General features: G+C 66.3%; 1 protein-coding gene across 1 annotated transcript in view; it reads left to right on the plus strand.

The window, feature by feature from the left end:
- Positions 1-19,075, plus strand: part of APC2 (APC regulator of Wnt signaling pathway 2) — a 29,790-nt gene continuing 10,715 nt past the window's right edge. Inside the window, exons 1-15 of the mRNA XM_040461703.1 lie at positions 1-112; positions 5,981-6,139; positions 6,276-6,366; positions 6,472-6,652; positions 7,633-7,741; positions 7,822-7,938; positions 8,475-8,552; positions 8,741-8,839; positions 9,377-9,764; positions 10,213-10,308; positions 12,946-13,085; positions 13,427-13,504; positions 13,735-13,851; positions 14,147-14,361; positions 16,115-19,069. Of these exons, the coding sequence (XP_040317637.1) occupies positions 59-112; positions 5,981-6,139; positions 6,276-6,366; positions 6,472-6,652; positions 7,633-7,741; positions 7,822-7,938; positions 8,475-8,552; positions 8,741-8,839; positions 9,377-9,764; positions 10,213-10,308; positions 12,946-13,085; positions 13,427-13,504; positions 13,735-13,851; positions 14,147-14,361; positions 16,115-19,069 (4,877 nt within the window). The 5' untranslated portion in view covers positions 1-58. The remainder of the gene's footprint in view (positions 113-5,980; positions 6,140-6,275; positions 6,367-6,471; positions 6,653-7,632; positions 7,742-7,821; positions 7,939-8,474; positions 8,553-8,740; positions 8,840-9,376; positions 9,765-10,212; positions 10,309-12,945; positions 13,086-13,426; positions 13,505-13,734; positions 13,852-14,146; positions 14,362-16,114; positions 19,070-19,075) is intronic.

Below are 19,075 nucleotides of genomic sequence, written 5' to 3' on the forward strand. Positions count from 1 at the left end.
CCCCCTACCCGAGCAGCTGAGGGCGGGGCGCAGGCTGGTCCGGGGCGGCCGCGGCTCCATGGGGCTCTTGGGGCTGCTGAGCCTGCTGCACTCAGCCTTCTTCGGGGACCAGGTAAGGCTTGGGGGGCACTCCGACACGCTCACGGGGCTGGACCGGTCTGGGGTCTCGCGCAGTCGCCGCGGAGACCGTTGCCAGGGCAACCGCTTCAGGCTGTGCTCCGGGGGGGGGGGGGGGGAACCCCTCCCCCGCGTCGCAGCGGATCCCCCCCACCCCGGGTCTGCGCAAGCGCAGCCTCGGAGAAAGACCCCCCCCTCCGGACCCCTCCCCACTGCGCGGACGCAGAGAGCAGCTGGGGCGGTGGGGACTGCGACGGGGGACCGTCTAGCTGAGGCTCCGTCCCGCACTGGCGGATAGGGGCTGGGCCACACCCTGCACCTCTTCGGGCCTCAGTTTCCCTTTCTGGGCTCCCAGCGCAGGGCCGACTCCGACCTTCACCGACGTTGAGGTTCACAATATGCATCCCACCGGGCCTGAGAGCTTTGCCGGCCTCCGTAATCGTTCTGAACCTCGGGGCTCTCACGTTCCCGATTTAACGGGAAACTGAGACTGGGGGCGCCGCGAGGAGCCCCAGCCTTCGTCCGGGTTGGAGCCTGAGCGCGGCGCGGAGGCGCCAGCAAAGGACCAGGCCCGGTGGCCGAGGGGAGCTGTCCGCGGTGCTGACAGGACGCTCTCTTGCCCTCTCCCTGCCCGGGAAACTGAGGCCCGGAAACCCGGCAGGGGATCCACCCCGGATCCGGTTTCGGGGGCACGGCGCCACCACTCCGTCATCTCCAGTAGTATTCCCTTTTCCATCAGGGCTCTGCTCCGTCACCCAGCCCGCGCCCCATCTCTGTGGTCGCATGACAACCTGGTGCCTCTCTGCTTCCCTCTCCCCCCACCCCAGCTCCGAGTTGGGGGCGGGGGGGGGGCACCCATGGTTCTGCCCGGAGCCCCTAGCACAGTGGATGGTCAGTGGAAGAGCGCGGGCCATCAAGTGGGAGGAGACACTGAGGTCAGGCTCAGAAGACTCAAAGGCCCTCTGAGTGACCCTGCTGTGCTGAGCCAGATGCTGGCATGGGGCGGGGGGGGGGGGGGGGGGGGGGGCGGGCAGGGGGAAGGGATGGTCTCAGGGTGAGGATGTGGATAAGCGAGCCCCACGATTCAGCTCTCCCCTTGAGAGCCCAGCAGCGGTAGGGAGCACCGAGGATCCCAGGGAGGGCGTCTGGGGAGGACCCCCACCCCCACCCCCAACTAGGCCTGGGCACTGTGCCTTGAGGGGCTCCTCATTCCCCCAAGACTGGGCTTGGGGTCCTGGGGTGCCGTGGGGTTTCCCGAGGCTCTGTGGTTCTCGGATTTCCAGTGATGCCTGAGTCTGACTGTGGCTCAAGAATTTAAAGGGTCAGGGATATTCGGGGATGAGGGGCAGGGTGCCAGAGATGTGGTGCTCCAGAGGCTTGGGGACAAGGGCATCTTGTCTTGTAGTCTCAGTGCCTTGCGCCCTCAGCCTTCTGGTCCCCAGGGAGGGGGAAGCCCAAGGCTGGGGAGGCTCACAAGTGTGCTCCCTGGCTTAAGCCTCAGTGTCCTCACACATACGAGGGCAAGGCTGGCCATTAGACCACTCAGACTGGCTGAGAGGGGTCTGGGGAGCAGCCACACCTGAGACTGGGTGGGGGGACGGGACTTCGTTCTGTGCAGGCAAGGATTCTCCAACCCACCTCCCAGTCAGCAAAACAGGAAACTGCGGCCAAACAGAGAGACGGCCAAGGTCACGGTGAAGCTGGGCCCTAGGCTCTGTCCTCTCCCTGCCCCCATTCCGACTCTGGCCAGTCTGCTGTGCTCTCGGTGCCCAGCTCGGACTGCCCCTGCTCCAAACCCCTGGTAGTGAGCTGGCGCGGCCAGACAGGGGACTGGCCGCTCAGCTCCAGGGACCGCACATGTCATCCCTTCAGCCCCCGGGGAATACCTTTCCCCTCCTTGCTTCCATAGCCAACTCTTACTCATCCGGGAGAGGCCAAGCACTGGTGTCCTTTTGCGCAGCCTTCCCAGCTTCCAGAAAGAGCCCCTCTGCCCCCCCACACCGCCTTCCCAGGGCCCACAGGCTGGGGACTGCTGCCTTTGGCTGTGGAGGCTCCAGGACTGCCAGGCCCCCTCTCAGGGCCCCCCCCCCCCCCCCCCCCCGGCAGTGCTAGCCCAGGGCGGGCACACGGGACCTCCTGCCGTAGACCCAACAGAACACAACGTGGTGTGTGTGCCCTTGGCTGCCTGCCTTGCACCAGCCCTTACAAAGGCTGCACCCCCCACCCCACTTTACCGGGGGGGGGGAAGGGAACAAGGTTCTCGAGGCAAACGTTTGCCACGGCCCCCCCTCCCCCAGCCAGGAAAGACGGAGGCAGGCCCCCTAAACCACGTCTCCTGGCCCAGAGCCTCCTTCCTCCTTGGGGCGTGCATGTGTCGGAGGCAGTAAAGACTGGCCCCAGCTGCAAAGTTCTGGCTCTGTGGACCCATCGAGGACCTGAGACAGCTGGGACCCCAGGCTTCTCCTTGGCCTTACCTTCTGTGAGGGTGAGATAGTGTAATGGGAGACAGAGACAGATTGAAAGAGACCGAGCGACATGGGGTGGACAGGGAGTCGCGGCAGACACCCCTGGAAGAGCTCTGTCAGGCGGGAGACAGAGGCGCCGGGGTCCCCAGCGCCTCTCAGCCTGCCCGCCCGTCCCCCACGCCCACCCCTTCATGCTGGCCGTGACCCCGCTGGCAGGGGGTGGGGAGTGCAGTCTGGATCCCGAGCCCTGCCCCGCCCTCACCCGTCGGCACGAGGCTCGGCTGGATCCGTCGGGAGGGGCTGGCCTCCCCCTTGCCCCCCCCCCCCCCAATTCTGATGTAACATCCGAGACCGCATGCTTTTTTTTTACTCTCAAATTCTCCGGATCCAGCCGCCGGAGGTTCTTGACCGCTTTACCCCGGAACGGGTGGAGGGCACAGGGTCCTCGTCCTCGGGGCGCCCCCCCCCCGCGCCCCGCAAGCCCTGCACACGCAGTCCCTGAACCCGCCCGGAGGCCCGACGTCCGGCTGCCGCCGCTGGTCCCCGCCCCGGGGCCGCCATTGGCTGTTGCCATGGCACCAGCCCGTCTTCCCGCGCCGCAATTGGCCGCCGCGCCCGCATCCCGCATCCCGCATCCTCCCCCGCGCGCGGTGGTCTCGCCCAGCTCCGGGAGCGGCGGCGCCGCCTGGCCAGGCCGGGACCGGGCTTTGTCCGCCCCAGAGCCCTCTGCCTGCGCCGCCGAGACCCCGGAGCCCCCGCCCCGCGGCGCCCCCGGCAGCCCGGCCCAGCCCGAGATAGAGTAAGCGCCTCCCCGGGTGGAGGGCAGGGGGCGCGTCCTCCGCCTCAGCCGGGGGCGGGGGGGTGGGGGGGTGGGGGTCGGGGGTGTCGCCATCCCCTTCTCTCTGCTTCACCTGTCAGCACGCGCCTCGTTTCTCCAGGGTGGAGCCAGAAAGGGAAACTGAGAACCAGGGAGGTTGGGCCCCTGCGTCGCTGCTGCCCGGCCCACGCACACACCCACCCACGGGGTTCCACACTCGGACCTCCCAGTCTGCAGGCAGGCCTGCTGTGTGCTTGGGGGGTAGTGCTCCTCCTCCTTGGACATCAGGCTCCTTCTCTGTAACGTGGGGTTTGAAGGAGGGGCCCCTTTGGGCCACATCTGCCGTCCTCCCCTGAAATGTGGCCACTCACGGCTCAACCAGGGGAACTGCCAGCTATTGGTGCCTTCCCTTCTGCAATGGAGATCTCTCGGGGAGGCTCCCAGGAGTCCCCTGACGCAGCCTGGGGATGAAGTCCAGGCAGGAGGGCTTCCTGGAGGAAGCTGCACCTTGAAGGGTGGCAGGAGTCAGGAAAGGTGCTCCAGGCAGAAAACTGCACGTGCAGAGGCCTGGGGAAGGACACTGCAGCGTGGCTGCTGGGTGTCAGCGAGGCAGGGTGCATGTGGAGGAATTGGCTCTTGTCTTGAGGGCACTGGGGAGCCATGGGCGGTACTGGCGCGAGGGAGGGATGGAATCCAATCGTGACTTTCAAAGCTTCCTTTTGGCTTTCCGTGAGAGTGGACTGTGGGAGGCCAGCGAGGCTGCCCTGATGGAAAGGGTGTGGGGGCCTGGGGGAGAGGGGGCCTGGCTGGGCAAAGCTTGAGGGGCTGGTGGGAGTGTGGAGTTGGGGAGGCCAGGCTGGAATGAGGGGAGTCTGGTGGGTGGCCCTACCGCCAAGCTCAGCGCGATGAGGACACAGCAGTGACCACCAGGCGTCGGGGGAGTGAAGGTGTCCCAGGCTTAGCCTGGAACATCCAAGACGAGGGAAACCTGGTGTGTGTGTGGGGGGGGGGGGGGGGGGCGCCCCGCCCTGGGTGGGGCTCCAGGAGCCGGCCTGGGTTTAGGGAGTGGGAGGGACACTCAACAGGGTCCTACACCACCTAGAGCTTCCCTGAGGCTGTGCTGGGCGTGGCAGCCGGACCCCAGCAGTCTTGCCACAGCCCCTGGCCTGAGTCCCAGCTGGGAGCTCCCCGCCCCACCCCAGCCTCGGGCAGGGTCGATATTGGGGTGGGAGGCAAAGGCCCTCGGCCTTCCCTACCTGACACATTTGCTCCCACTTGACTGTCCTGTCTGCCCTCCCACCGACCCGCAGAGCCGAGTTCTTCTCAACCCTCACATGGGCAAAGCGAGGCCCGCAGAGGCCAGAAAGCACTGCCTGGACTTCTGAGTCCTCCCAGTGTCGGGTCCCGGTCGTGCCTTGCCGGCCTTGCCTGTTTCTTCCTCTGAGCACAGCCCAGTGGCGGTCCCTGAGGCTCGGGACTGTGGCCAGCGAGCCAGATGACGGGTCAGGCATACAGCAGGTCCTCCCAAAGGGTCAGGATGGCCCAAGCCCATCACCCCACGCTTATTCCAGGCCCAGCGAGCCCTTGGTGGTCCCAGGGTGGGTGGGGTGGGGAGGGTTCTGGGGGCAGGAGCAGAGGGAGCACAGTGAGTGACGGGGCACGTGAATGAGTGCATGTGGCCAGGCTGGGGGGCGGAGAGCAAGTGCCTCCCTGTGGGCTGGGGAGGGCGGGCTGATCTGGGGAGGGGCTCCGGGGAGGAGGTGGAGGAGACCACGGCCTGCCACTGGTGCGCCTCAGACAAAGGCGGAGGGAGGGGGCGCGAGCCGATGGGAAGGGAACAAAGAGGGAAGGGGGGTGGGGAGGAGGTGGGACAGCTCCGGGGAGGGCCAAGCCCAGAGAGGAGGAGCTGCCAGCCAGCTGGACCGAGGAGGCTGGGCCAGAGTGAGGACAGCCACACACAAAGAAGCGGGTGGCAGTGGGAGAGCCCGGGGGCTGGCGCAGGGCTGCCGGGAGGGGAGCCGGGCCAGGCAGGTGGCTGCTGGGCTCCAGCTGTTGGTGGAGGGGGTGTGGGGGTGGCGGGGGCTGACCGTGGTGGGCTTGGGTCTGCCGGCCCGGCTGCCCAGCTCCGGGCGCCCCACCATCACCTGGCCCTGGCTCTCTGAGCCGTGTTCTTGGCCTCCACAGCAGTTCTAGCGTCCTGGGCTGGGCCCGCTGGCGGTCTGCCCACCACACCTCGGGGCAGCTGCGTTGCTGTGGGAGAGGGCCTCGGATGTCCGTGTGTCTGTCTCGCTGCCCGCCTGTGTGTCTGGGAGCCCGGCAGTGAGGGTGGACAGGTACTCGTGTCTGCTGGCCACCTGGGCGGTGGGGCTGCGTGTCTCCACGTCCACCCCGGGGCTCTGCCCCTCTGCCTCCCATTGGCCCTGCCCGTGCCTGTCCTCCGGGACGCCAGAGTTCTGCCTGCAGCGGTCCACACCTGGCGCTCCCGCTGGGATTCATCCCCAAGATCAGATGGGAGAGCTGGGGCTTAGATCAGGGCACTCTCCCTAGACCCCTGGGTGAACCCGCTGACCTGTGGCCCCAGGCGCTGCAGGAGCTGAAGATGACGAGCTCCGTGGCGCCCTACGAGCAGCTGGTGCGGCAGGTGGAGGCCTTGAAGGCCGAGAACAGTCACCTGAGGCAGGAGCTGCGAGACAACTCGAGCCACCTGTCCAAGCTAGAGACGGAGACGTCCGGCATGAAGGTGAGGGTGGGGCTGGGCAGAGGCCTCGGGCCGCCCTTCCAGGGACAGACGCCGGGGTGCTGGACCCAGAGACCCACAGGCCAGCCCAGGGCAGCAGGCTCACGCTGCCGGACACCCTCTCCCGCCCCCACCTTAGGAGGTCCTGAAGCACTTACAAGGCAAGCTGGAGCAGGAGGCCGGAGTGCTGGTGTCCTTGGGGCAGACGGAGGTGCTGGAACAGCTGAAAGGTGAGGGGCCCACGGGGGGGCAATCCCCAGCTTGCCCCCAGAGGTTGCTGGGAGGAGGGGCGGGAAGGGGCACTGACCTTGCCTTCTCCCTCCGCGCCCATGCAGCCCTGCAGATGGACATCACCAGCCTGTACAACCTCAAGTTCCAGCCCCCAGCCCTAGGTCCTGAGCCCACTGGCCGGACCCCCGAAGGAAGTCCAGTACACGGCTCCGGGCCTTCTAAGGACAGCTTTGGGGAGCTGAGCCGGGCGACCATCCGGCTGCTGGAGGAACTGGACCGGGAGAGGTGAGATGGCAGGTGGCGGGACCTGGCCGCTGGAAGCTGTCACGTAGCTCCGCCCCCAGCCGGCTCCGCCCCAGCACCTCTGCCCGCTGATTGGCCCACCGGCACGCGTTCCACCCACCTCCTGAGTCGGCCTTGCCCACGCCCACTCCACGAGGCTCCAGTGGACCTCAGCTGGAGGACGAAGAGGAAGGGGGAGTCCCTGGCACAGGGCAAGGCTCCTGGGAGATGTCCCCTCGGGTGCCCAGCACGCAGGCTTCGCGAGGGACAGGGCTGTGTCCATTGCCAGGGTCAGGACTGGAGCCAGATGGGCTCAAGGCAGCCTTTGTGCAGAGAGGGCTGTGGCCCAAGAAACCTGGGCCGGGGGCCAGCAGAGGAAAGCAGGGTCTGGGCGCCCAGCTCGGCTCGGCCGGGTTGTGTGGGGTGGGATGCGGCAGTGCAAGAGCGGCTTGGAGTTGAGGCCATGCTGTGCTGTGGGACCTCAGGCCAGTCTCCTCAGCCCTCCCAGCCCCAGGCTTCCGCTCTGTAGTTCTATGTAACAAAATTATTTAAAGTCAATAAATTTTTATTTGAAGAAAAAAAAAAAAAAAAAAAGAAAAAGAAAAGACCCTGAGCCTGAACGTGGAGCTCTGTAAAACGGGAATGGCAGCATCGCCCCCCACAGGGTTAACAGGGAGCCTGTTGCGCCCGGAGCAATCTGAGCCTGACGTGGTCTTTGGAGGCTAGAGGGAGATGAGCAAGCGTGGGAGAGGTGTTAGCACAGCCCCCTCGGGGTCTTTCTCTGGGGACCACAACTTATAAAGTTGAATCGATTTTCTGCACCCCACCCCAGTCCCGGGAGCGCCAAGGGCGAGACTTTGCCACGCCGTTCAACTTGGCACACAGCGCCCAACAAGTGATCACACAAATCAAAATAAACAACGCATGCAGGACGGCTCCCGCCCTGCGAGCCTGCGCCCACCGACTGCCCGCCCCCTCCCCAGGTGCTTCCTGTTGAACGAGATCGAGAAGGAGGAGAAGGAGAAGCTCTGGTATTACTCACAGCTGCAGGGCCTGTCCAAGCGCCTGGACGAGCTCCCGCACGTGGAGACGGTGAGCGCGCGGGGGACGGCGCGGGGGGAAGGGGCTCGGGCCCGGGCGCCCCCTCACCGCGGCCCGCCCGCCCCTCCCAGCAGTTCTCGATGCAGATGGACCTGATCCGGCAGCAGCTGGAGTTCGAGGCCCAGCACATCCGCTCGCTGATGGAAGAACGCTTCGGCACCTCGGACGAGATGGTGCAGCGCGCGCAGGTGAGGCGGCGGGCGGGACGGGGCGCTGGAGGCTCTTCCGGGGAAGAGCGCGTCACTGGGCGGAGCGCAGGGACTGCTGTGGGAGGGGTCTGGATCGGGAGGCGGAGCCGGGGGGGGGTAGAGCCCTTTGTGGGTGGGGCCAGAGGGAGCGAAGGGCGGAGCCGGGCTCCGAGGGCAGGGTCCGAGAACTGTGGGGGGTAGGGGACGGTCAGTGGGCGGAACCGAGTGTGAGCCAGCCCTGGGCCGCGGTCCGTGGGCCGGACGAGATCAGGGAGTGGGCGGGTCCGGAAGGGTGGGGCGGGGTCAAGCAAGAGAGTGGGTGGAGCCAGCGCCTGGGTGGGGCCGGGTTGTGGGCGGAGTCAGATACTGCAGCGAGGGTGTTTAGGGTGGGCGGGACCATATAGAGGGATGGGGGTGGGGCCGGGGTGGGGCCGAAGCAGAATGCCGACGGAGAAGTGGGTGGGGTCATACAGGAGTGGGCGGAGTCAGACCCGGGGGCGGGGTCAGCCCCAGCGCGCCTCTTTCTCTTGGCTCAGATCCGCGCTTCTCGCTTGGAGCAAATCGATCAGGAGCTGCTGTCCGCACAGGACCGGGTGCAACAGACAGAGCCCCAGGTACTGGGAGGGGTGGCGCCAGGGTCCTGGGGTGGTGACGGGTCTAGGCAGTGAAGAGACCGCTAGGGCTCTGCCCGGTCCAGGAATGGGCCTGCAGCCCCCACCCACATCGTCACGGGGGTTGGCAGCCTGGGCGCTTTGTGGGGTGCTCCCCAACAGAGCCCCCAGGCCTGGCGTTCTCCGCACAGGCCCTGCTGGCGGTGAAGTCGGTGCCGGTGGACGAGGATCCAGAGACTGAAGTCCCCACACACCCGGAGGATGGTGTCCCTCAGCCCGGCAACAGCAAGGTGAGGGGGCGTCCAGGTTTGTGGGGGAGGAGGCCGGTGGGTTGAGGCAAGGGGTGCAGATGGCCAGCTGGGTGGAGGTGCATGGTGACCTGGGTCCTGCCTCTCTGTCCGATGTGGGGGGCCTTCCCTCCGCCGTCTCCATAAAGCGGCCCCAGGTGTGGAAGGGCCACCCTGGGGTGGGGTGTGTGCTGAGGCTGGCAGGGCCAGGACGTGGGTGGGGACAGCTGTCCTGTGTGTTGGGACGGCACCCTAGACTTAGAGGTAGGAGGTCACCCACGGGAGTACCCCGTGAGGACGACAGTCAACCTGGCCCTCCTCAACCGGGGGCGCCCCAGTGCCCTCCCCAGGTGTGTGCCACTGCCCGCAGGAAGATGCAGGGTGAGGGTGTCGGGGGTGAGCAAGTGACGGTCCTGGGCTGGGGTCCCAAGACGCTCACTGTGTCTGGGCGGCCCACCGGGGGTTCAGGGACTGGCTGGGGCCAGGTGAGCCGGCCGTGGCTCACCGCCCCCCTTGACCCCCGTCCGCTGCCCCTCGTAGGTGGAGGTGGTCTTCTGGCTGCTGTCCATGCTGGCAACGCGTGACCAGGAGGACACGGCGCGCACCCTGCTGGCCATGTCCAGCTCGCCGGAGAGCTGCGTGGCCATGCGCCGCTCGGGGTGCCTGCCGCTGCTGCTGCAGATCCTGCACGGCACCGAGGCCGGCGCTGGGGGTCGCGACGGAAGCCCCGGGGCGACGGGCGCCAAGGACGCACGCATGCGCGCCAACGCGGCGCTGCACAACATCGTCTTCTCGCAACCTGACCAGGGCCTGGCGCGCAAGGAGATGCGCGTCCTGCACGTGCTGGAGCAGATCCGGGCCTATTGTGAGACCTGCTGGGACTGGCTGCAGGCCAGGGACGGCGCCGAGGGAAGCGGCGCCAGCGGCGGTGAGCCAGCGAGGGGGGGCCGCCGCCGGGCCCCTTCTCGGTGGCCTGCGCCGGCGAGGCTTGTGGGAATGTTGTCTGGGCGGATGGGCACAGGGGTGGCCCCCGACACCTGATGACACGGGGTGGGTGCTCAGGAAACCGCCGCCGAATGCAGGGATAGGTCGTGGGTCCCCAGAGAACAGAGTGTGAGGTTCCCGGTGTTTGCAGCTGATTGCAGTTACCTTATGACAAAAGCCGCAGGCGTCACCTCCCCTCCCTGGGCCGTCCTGGCTGAGGCGGCACCCCCTGCGTGGGTTGGCGGGAGGCGTGGGAAGGAGCCCCAGCGCTCTGCGAGCCCAGCGTGCAGCCCTTTGAAAAGGCCTGGGGTCTCCGCAGGGATGCAGAAGGCAGGGCGGGGCGGGCACCCACCGGCAGTGGGAGGGCACTGACCTGGTCCCCTGGCCCCCAGCTCCAGTCCCCATCGAGCCCCAGATCTGCCAGGCCACCTGTGCCGTGATGAAGCTGTCTTTTGACGAGGAATACCGCCGAGCCATGAACGAGCTGGGTGAGTGCCCCCTCGCCTCCCGCAGGAGGGCCCCGATGCCTCGGTGTTTCGTGGAGGGGCTGGGGACGGGGGGTGGGGGTGGGGGGCTCGACCTTGTGAAGTTTCAGGTTTGGGGGCGTTACGAGTATCCTCTTTTTCCATATAAAAGTCATCAAAGCACGGAAAAAAGAAATAGCAAAGGCCAAAGTTCGCATCCATATGCTGAGTTTGGCTGTAAGAGTTACAAAACACACGGCTTCTCACCCAGCCGGTGGTCAGAGCGCCCCAAGGTTGGGTCGGGTCCGTGTGGTTTGGCTGCGTGGAGGGGGGAGCACGTGGTGAGGGGCTTTGGCACCAGCGGGTTCTTTAGGAGTGTGCACACCTTTGGGGCACCCCTGCGCCCCGTGGCCGGATTGACAAAGTAAGACACACAGAAATAGGAAGGCAGGCGGGCAGCAAGCAACCCGTGGGACCCCCCCCCCCCCCCCCGCCGATCCGGAAACGGCCTGTGTCCAACAGTAAGTCCTGTTGTCGTGTAAGTCCTCGTGTCGTCCGGGGAAAGTGGAGGAGGTGGTAAGGTCTCTTCTCTACACAATGCACGTGCACACACGTGCCCAGAATGCAGTGTAGACAGGAGAACGGAGTGGCCCTGGGCTCCACTTCCCCCAGCCGATGCCAGGCAGGAAAAGGAGGATTTCAGTTTTCATTGTCTCCTTCTGACCGTGAACGTTTGTACTACGAACAGGTGGGATTTCATATAAAACTGGTTCTCAGAGTGTGGCCCACAGGGACCCCTGGGGGTTCCTGAGATCCTTCTCGGAGGTCAAGGTCGCGATTGTTTTTGCCTTTGCCACCCCCGTTTTTTCTCGTGCGTGCGTGTGTTCAGTGGGGTTTCCAGATGCTCCTACTCTGAGGACCACTGGGCTGTAATTTTTGAGAGAGAGACAGAGACAGAGCGAGACAGAGACAGAGCGTGAGCAGGGGAGGGGCAGAGAGAGGGAGACGTGGAATCCGAAGCAGGCCCCAGGCTCTGAGCCGTCAGCACAGAACCCGACACAGGGCTCGAACCCACAAACTGTGAGATCATGACCTGAGTCAAAATCGGACCCTTAACCGACTGAGCTCCACAGGCTCCCCAAACGCTTCATTTTAATTTCTAGCATGGAACAGCTTTCACCCACAAGAACAGAATCTCTCTGGGGGTCCTCAGAAAAGTTCAGAGGATACAGGGGTCCGAGGCCAAAACACTTGCATGCCGCTGTTGTCCGCCGAGGCCCCCTAGCAGGGGGGTCCCCCACTCCCAGCACAAGCACCCCACCCACGGCCGAGTTCACAGTCCTTTCTCCCTCCTCCTGTTTGCTTCTGTCCTGCGGGTTTCCAGCAGTGGAGAACTCCACGTTATGGAGCATTGAAGGCCTGAGAAGTGTCCCCTGTAATAACTTACAATTACGCATCACGAATTTTTTAGGGGCGTCAGGCCAGCTCCATTGGAAAAGCGCGTGACTCTTCATCTCAGGGTTGTGAGTTCGAGCCCCACATCGGGTGTGGAGCCTACTTAAGAAAGTTAAATTGTGGTAACATACACACAGCCTAAAATTCACCATCGTAACCGTCTCTAAGCGCACAGCTCGGCGGCGTCAGGCACTCATGCTGTCCTGCACCCGCCCCCGCCACCCGTCTCCAGAACTTTCCATCTCCCCGGACCGAGACTCTGTCCCATGAAACACTGAGTCCCCTCCCCTGGCTCCCACCGTCTACTCTCTCTGTCTCTGTGGACGGGACTCCTCTGGGGACCCCCTGTGCGTGGGGTCACGGGACGTGTCCTCCCGTGTCTGCCTTCTATCACACAAGTAAACTCGGGCAGAATGTCTCCAAGGTGTGCCCACAAGGTGTGGCGGCAGGTGGCAGGGCTCCCGGTCACAGTTGAGCACCGCTGCCCCAGTGGCGGGACACACTGTGGTCTCTGGTTGGTCCCCTGGCGGACACCCGGGTTGTTGTGACCGTGGCGCGTGGCCTGTTGACGTCGGGGTGTTCAGGTGCACTCTGGCCGGTGACGTCCCCAGAGGGTGCCCGGCCGGCCTGCCCCGGGCCCGGGGATGAGCACGTTGCCTCCGGCACGTTTGCCGCGTGAAGAGGGAGAAGCTTCTTGAGTCTGTGCCGCGCCTGCCCCTTCTCTGCCTGCCGCCGTCTCTCCCGGGCCGGTCTTCCCAGGGCCGTCCGCCCGTCCCTACGCTGGGCACGCTGGCCCCCCGCCGGTGGCTCCTGGGCTCGCGCCGTGCAGACCCTGCCCTCAGTGGCTCCTGCTCTGATGGTCCTGAGGGAATTCTCACGTGGGGTGCTGGAGGGCGTCCTTGAGAAAGCAGCGCCGTGACTCTGGCGCTGGGAGTACAGGCAGGAGTCTGGGCAAATAGGGAAGAGCGTTCGGGCCGAGGGAACAGCTGTGCGAAGAAGGCCCGGTACTGGGGCAGAACCCTCGGAGCCGGCTGCACAGGGAGACCTGCCGAGGGCGGGGGTGGGGCGGGAAGGGGCCGAGGGCGTCCGGGCAGGGGGCGCTCACAGACCGAGGCCAGGCGGGGCAGAGGGCAGGCGGGCTGTGGGGGCGGGGGCGGGGCTCACCACCTGTCCGGGCCGCACCGTGCCCCCTCCGCACCCCTGCAGGTGGGCTGCAGGCCGTGGCAGAGTTACTGCAAGTTGACTACGAGATGCACAGAATGACCCGGGACCCGCTGAACCTCGCCCTCCGTCGATACGCCGGCATGACCCTCACCAACCTCACCTTCGGAGACGTGGCCAACAAGGTGCCTGGGGCTGGCCAGAGGGCGGGCAGGGTCAGCGCGCTCCAGGCCCGGGCCTGCCTCGACCTCGTGCCAGCCTTGAAACGGTCCTGAGGGGGGAGACAGTTGTCCCCGACTTCCAGGCGGAGGCCCAGAAGGCTGGTGTCCGAACGTGGCCACCGGGGCCGCCACGCTCGGGGCTGGGGGAGGCTGGGTGGCGTCGGCGCCGCCCTGAGCCTCTTTCCTCCTTGGAGCCGCTGGGTGAGGAGGGAAGGGGCTCGGGCCCTTGCACACAGCAGGTCTACCTCTCGCCCCCCCCCTTCCCCCGCCCGCTGTGGCGCGACTTTCCTCCGTCACGTCAACAGGCCGCACTGTGTGCCCGCCGGGGCTGCATGGAGGCCATCGTGGCCCAGCTGGCTTCTGAGAGCGAGGAGCTGCACCAGGTGCGGGGGCGGGGGGCAGCGTGGCGGGGTGGTGGGGGTGGTGGGGGGAGGCCCACAGGGCGGCTCACCGCCCGAGGCCTTTCTGCCGGCCAAGTCCTCTCTCCTCTGGGTGTGACGGGGCTCCCGTGGTGGGCGCCCCCGCCTGGCGCAGGGGTGAGGACGCGATTGCGGCCGCCCGGGGAGCCGGGGCCCCAGGTCCACCGCGCCTGCTCCGTCCCGCCCCGCCCCAGGTTGTGTCCAGCATCCTGCGCAACCTGTCCTGGCGGGCCGACATCCACAGCAAGAAGGTGCTGCGGGAGGTGGGCAGCATGACCGCCCTGATGCGGTGCGTCCTTCGAGCCTCCAAGGTGGGCACGGGGGCGGGGACGCGCACGGGCGTGGGGGGGGCGGGGACGCGCACGGGCGTGGGGTGGGCCCGGCCGGACCGAGCGCTGCCGAGCGGGTGGCCCGGCCGTGGGGCCACCGGCCCCGCGTCTCAGAACCCCGTGACGGTCAACGTGATTGCTTCTCGCTCGCACTCGAAGGCGTGTCTGGGTGCCAGCGTTGGGTCTGCAGCTCGATGGGGTGGGGGAGAGGCGGGTGCGCCGGGCTCGCTGGGCCCCCACCAATCACCCCCCACCCCCCGCCCCGCTCGGCGCCCAGGAGTCCACCCTGAAGAGTGTGCTCAGCGCCCTGTGGAACCTGTCGGCGCACAGCACGGAGAACAAGGCGGCCATCTGCCAGGTGGACGGCGCCCTGGGCTTCCTGGTGAGGACACTGACCTACAAGTGCCAGAGCAACTCGCTGGCCGTCATCGAGAGTGGCGGCGGCATCCTGCGCAACGTGTCCAGCCTCATCGCCACGCGGGAGGACTACAGGTCGCCCCCCCTCCCCCCGCCGGGGCTCTGGGACGGGTGGGGGGGGGGCACTGGGGGAAGCTGGGCCCCAGCTGGGCCCCAGGCGCAGACTGGGGTGGGGCTGGCAGATCCCACTCTGCGGGAACCGAGGACAAGCCCTGATTGTGCTGTGAATGAACGGTCCCGATTTGTCCCTGGAGACTTTTTTTTTAACATAAGTATACCCCAAATTTTGTGTGGGGTGTACTCGTATAATCAACGTTTAGTTAACTTATTAAAATGAAAACATGGGGGCACCTGGGTGGCTCAGTCATTTAAGCGTCTGACTCTTAATCTGGGCTCAGGTCGTGATCTCACAGTTCGGGAAATCGAGCCCCACATCGGGCTCTGTGCTGAGCACGGCGCCTGCTTGGGGTTCCCCGTCTCTCTCTGCCCCTTCCCTGTGCGCACGCATACAGGTGCTCTCTCAAAATAAACATTCCAAACTAAAATAAAACGTATTATTTTTCAGATAATGTTAATAAATACTTGTTCTCTATTACAATCTTTACTAAGTAATATTAAAACCTGTTTTTAAAATACTTATTAATTTTGCAAGAGAGAGAAAGTGCAAGCAGGGGAGAGGCAGAGAGGGAGAGAGACAGCATTCCAACCAAGCTCCGCACCGACAGCACACAGCCCAACGTGGGACTCAAACCCACGAATATGAGACCATGACCCAAGCTGAGAGCAAGGCTCGGATGCTTAACCGACTGAGCCACACAGGCGCCCCGATGCTCGTTCTTTATAAAAATAAAGTATTGTTTATTGGATGATAATCAGTAATGTTTTTAATGTAAGAAAACACAAAACACTTGTTTTCAATATAAGTATATCCCAAATATTGCATGGGCTCTACTTGTGCTAAAGATTTTATTTATTAAATCAATAAAACACTTATTTACTAGGTAATACTAATCATTAACAATGCTTAGGGTTTTTTTTCTTAAAAGATTTTATTTTTAAGTAGTCTCTACACCCGGTATGAGGCTCAGACTCACCATGCTGAGCCAGCCAGGCACTCTGATACTTTTAAAAACAGATAAAACTTATCTTCAGCATAAGTATACCCCAAATATCATGAGATGTAGTTGTGCTAAAATGAGGTAAAGTCAAACTGAAGTTCACTTTAAAAAAAGTATTTTTTTAAATGTCTACTTATTTATTTTTTAAATGTTATTTTTTTAAATATCCATTCATTTTTGAAAGACAGAGAGAGAGCACAGGCAGGGGTGCGGCAGAGAGAGAGGGGGGGGACACAGAATCCGAAGCAGGCCCCAGGCTCTGAACTGTCAGCACAGAGCCCGATGTGGGGCTCGAACCCACGAACTGTGAGACCATGACCCAGGCTGAAGTCGGATGCTTAACCGACTGGGCCACCCGGGTGCCCCTCTATTTATTTATTTTGAGGGAGTGCATGTGAGCAGGGAGGGGCAGAGAGAGAGAATCCCAAGAAGGCTCCGTGCTACCAGCGCAGAGCCCGACCCTGGGTTCGAACCCATGAAACGTGAGATCGTGACCTGAGCCAAAATCAACTGTCGGACACCTAACTGACCGAGCCCCCCCTGCGCCCCTAGAAGAAAGTATTATCATTTCACTATGTGATGTCGCACCACGTATTTATTCGGTGTTCTGAAACGCAAAGTCGCCTGGGGAGCCCCGGACTCGTATTTGCGGGGGCGGGGGTGGGAGTGGCAGGCGCTGGGCGCAGGCCTGACGCCCCCTCGTGCCGCAGGCAGGTGCTGCGGGACCACAACTGTCTGCAGACGCTGCTGCAGCACCTGACGTCCCACAGCCTGACCATCGTGAGCAACGCGTGCGGCACGCTCTGGAACCTGTCGGCCCGCAGCCCGCGCGACCAGGAGCTGCTGTGGGACCTGGGGGCCGTGGGCATGCTGCGGAACCTGGTGCACTCCAAGCACAAGATGATCGCCATGGGCAGCGCCGCGGCCCTGCGCAACCTGCTGGCCCACCGGCCCGCCAAGTACCAGGCGACGGCCACCGCCGTGTCCCCCGGCGCGTGCGCACCCAGTCTGTACGTGAGGAAGCAGCGGGCGCTGGAGGCCGAGCTGGACACGCGACATCTGGCCCAGGCGCTCGACCACCTGGAGAAGCAGGGCCTGCCCGAGGCCGAGGCCGAGGCCGCCTCCAAGAAGCCGCTGCCGCCCCTGCGGCACCTGGACGGGCTGGCCCGGGACTACGCCTCCGACTCCGGCTGCTTCGACGACGACGAGGCGCCCTCCCTGGCCGCCGCCGCCTCGACCGCCGAGCCCGCCAGCCCCGCCGTGCTGTCCCTCTTCCTGGGCAGCCCCTTCCTGCAGGGACAGGCTCTGGCCCGCGCCCCGCCCGCCCGCCGCAGCGGCCCGGAGGCGGAGAAGGAGGCCGGCGGGGAGGCGGCCGTGGCGGCCAGGGCCAAGGCCAAGCTGGCGCTGGCGGTGGCGCGGATCGACCGGCTGGTGGAGGACATCTCAGCCCTGCACACCTCGTCCGACGACAGCTTCAGCCTCAGCTCCGGGGACCCCGGGCAGGAGGCCCCGCGGGAGGGCCGCGCCCAGTCCTGCTCCCCTTGCCGGCGGCCGGAGGGCAGGCGGCAGGAGGCCGGCGGCCGGGCCCACCCGCTGCTGCGGCTCCAGGCCGCCCACGCCAGCCTGTCCAACGACAGCCTCAACAGCGGCAGCAGCGCCTGTGACGGGCGCTGCCCCCGCGAGCACACGAGGCCCTGCCCGCTGGCCGTGCTGGCCGAGCACCACGAGGGGGCCCCGTGCAGCCAGGCGCGGCCCAGCCGGCTGGACCTCAGCCTGCCGGGCGGCCGGGAGCCGGCCGGGAGGGACGGCTCTGCGGCCGACGCCTGCGTGCGCACCATCAAGCTCTCGCCCACCTACCAGCACGTGCCGCTCTTCGAGGGCCACCCCAGGGCGGGGGCGGGGCCCCTGGCCGCCGGGGCCCGGAAGCAGGCCTGGCTGCCCACGGAGGGCCTGAGCCAGCTGCCCGAGAAGCCGGCGGCAGAGACGGCGCCCCTCCGCCTGTCCCGCTGCAGCTCTCTGTCCTCGCTGTCCTCGGCCGGCCGCCCCGGCCCCAGTGAGGCCGGGGACCTGGACAGCGACTCGTCCCTGGAGGCACTGGAGGAGGCGGGACCCGGCAAGGCGGCCCTGGACGGAGCCTGGCTCGGGCCTGGGGCCGCCTCCCTGCCGGTGGCCGTCCCGGCGCCGCACCGGGGCCGCGGCCTGGGGGCGGAGGACACCACGCCGTCCAGCTCCTCCGAGAACTGCGTGCAGGAGACGCCGCTGGTGCTGAGCCGCTGCAGCTCCGTGAGCTCCCTGAGCAGTTTCGAGAGCCCGTCCATCGCCAGCTCCGTCCCCAGCGACCCGTGCAGCGGGCTGGGCAGCGGCACGGTCAGCCCCAGCGAGCTGCCCGACAGCCCCGGGCAGACCATGCCGCCCAGCCGCAGCAAGACGCCCCCGCTGGCCCCTGCGCCCCCCGGCGAGCGCGAGAGCACCGAGTTCAGTTTGCAGTGGGAGAGCTACGTGAAGCGATTCCTGGACATCGCCGACCGCCGGGAGCGCTGCCGGCTGCCGTCGGAGCTCGACGCCGGCAGCGTCCGCTTCACGGTGGAGAAGCCGGACGAGAACTTCTCGTGCGCCTCGAGCCTCAGCGCGCTGGCCCTGCACGAGCACTACGTGCAGAAGGATGTGGAGCTGCGGCTGCTGCCCCCCGCCTGCCCGGATCGCGGCGGCGGCCCCGGCCCCGGCCCGCACCTCGCGGGGCACCGCCGGCGGGACGAGGCCGCTGGGTGCCTGGAGGGGCCGGCAGCCGCCGACCAGGAGCTGCAGCTGCTGCGCGAGTGCCTGGGGGCAGCCGTGCCCGCCCGGCTCCGCAAGGTGGCCTCGGCCCTGGTGCCCGGCCGCCGCGCGCTGCCCGTGCCCGTGTACATGCTGGTGCCCGCCCCCGCCCGGGGGGATGACTCACGCACCGACTCGGCCGAGGGCACACCGGTCACCTTCTCCAGTGCCACCTCGCTCAGCGACGAGACGCTGCAGGGACCTCCCAGGGACCCACCCGCCGGGCAGGCAGCCGGCCGGAAGACCGCAGGTCGGGAGGCCACCGCCAGGCAGGCCACCGGGCACCGCCACGGGGCGTGGGGCGGGGGCCGGAGCGCAGAGCAGGCCCGGGGGGCGGGCACGAGCCGGGCGGGGCTGGAGCTGCCCCTCCGCCAGCCCTCGAGCGCCTGCACGGACAGGGACGGCCCCCGCCCGGGCCAGGCACGTGGGGACGGGGCACCGCAGTCGCTGTGCCTCACGACGCCCACCGAGGAGGCCGTGTACTGCTTCTACGACAACGACTCCGATGAAGAGCCGTCCGAGGCGGTGGCGCCCCCGCGGCGGGCGTCCGCCATCCCCCGTGCCGTGAAGAGAGAGCACCCGGCCGGCAGGAAGGACGCGCAGGCCACACCCAAGGCCGCGGCCAAGGCCCCGCCCGCTGCCCGCGCCCAGCCCAGCCTCATCGCCGACGAGACCCCGCCATGCTATTCCCTGAGCTCCTCCGCCAGCTCCCTCAGCGAGCCTGAGCCCCCTGAGCAGCCGGCCAGCCGGCCCCGTGCTCCCGAGCCGGCCGTCGCCAAAGTCGCGGGCCCGGGGGGCGGGTGCAGCGGCGCCCCCAGCCCGCGGGCGGGGACGGGGCCGGGGCCGGGGCCGCTCCG

Source organism: Herpailurus yagouaroundi, unplaced genomic scaffold (genome assembly GCF_014898765.1).
Source record: "Herpailurus yagouaroundi ecotype Mexico unplaced genomic scaffold, PumYag 295, whole genome shotgun sequence".
Classification (NCBI taxonomy): Eukaryota; Metazoa; Chordata; class Mammalia; order Carnivora; family Felidae; genus Herpailurus; species Herpailurus yagouaroundi.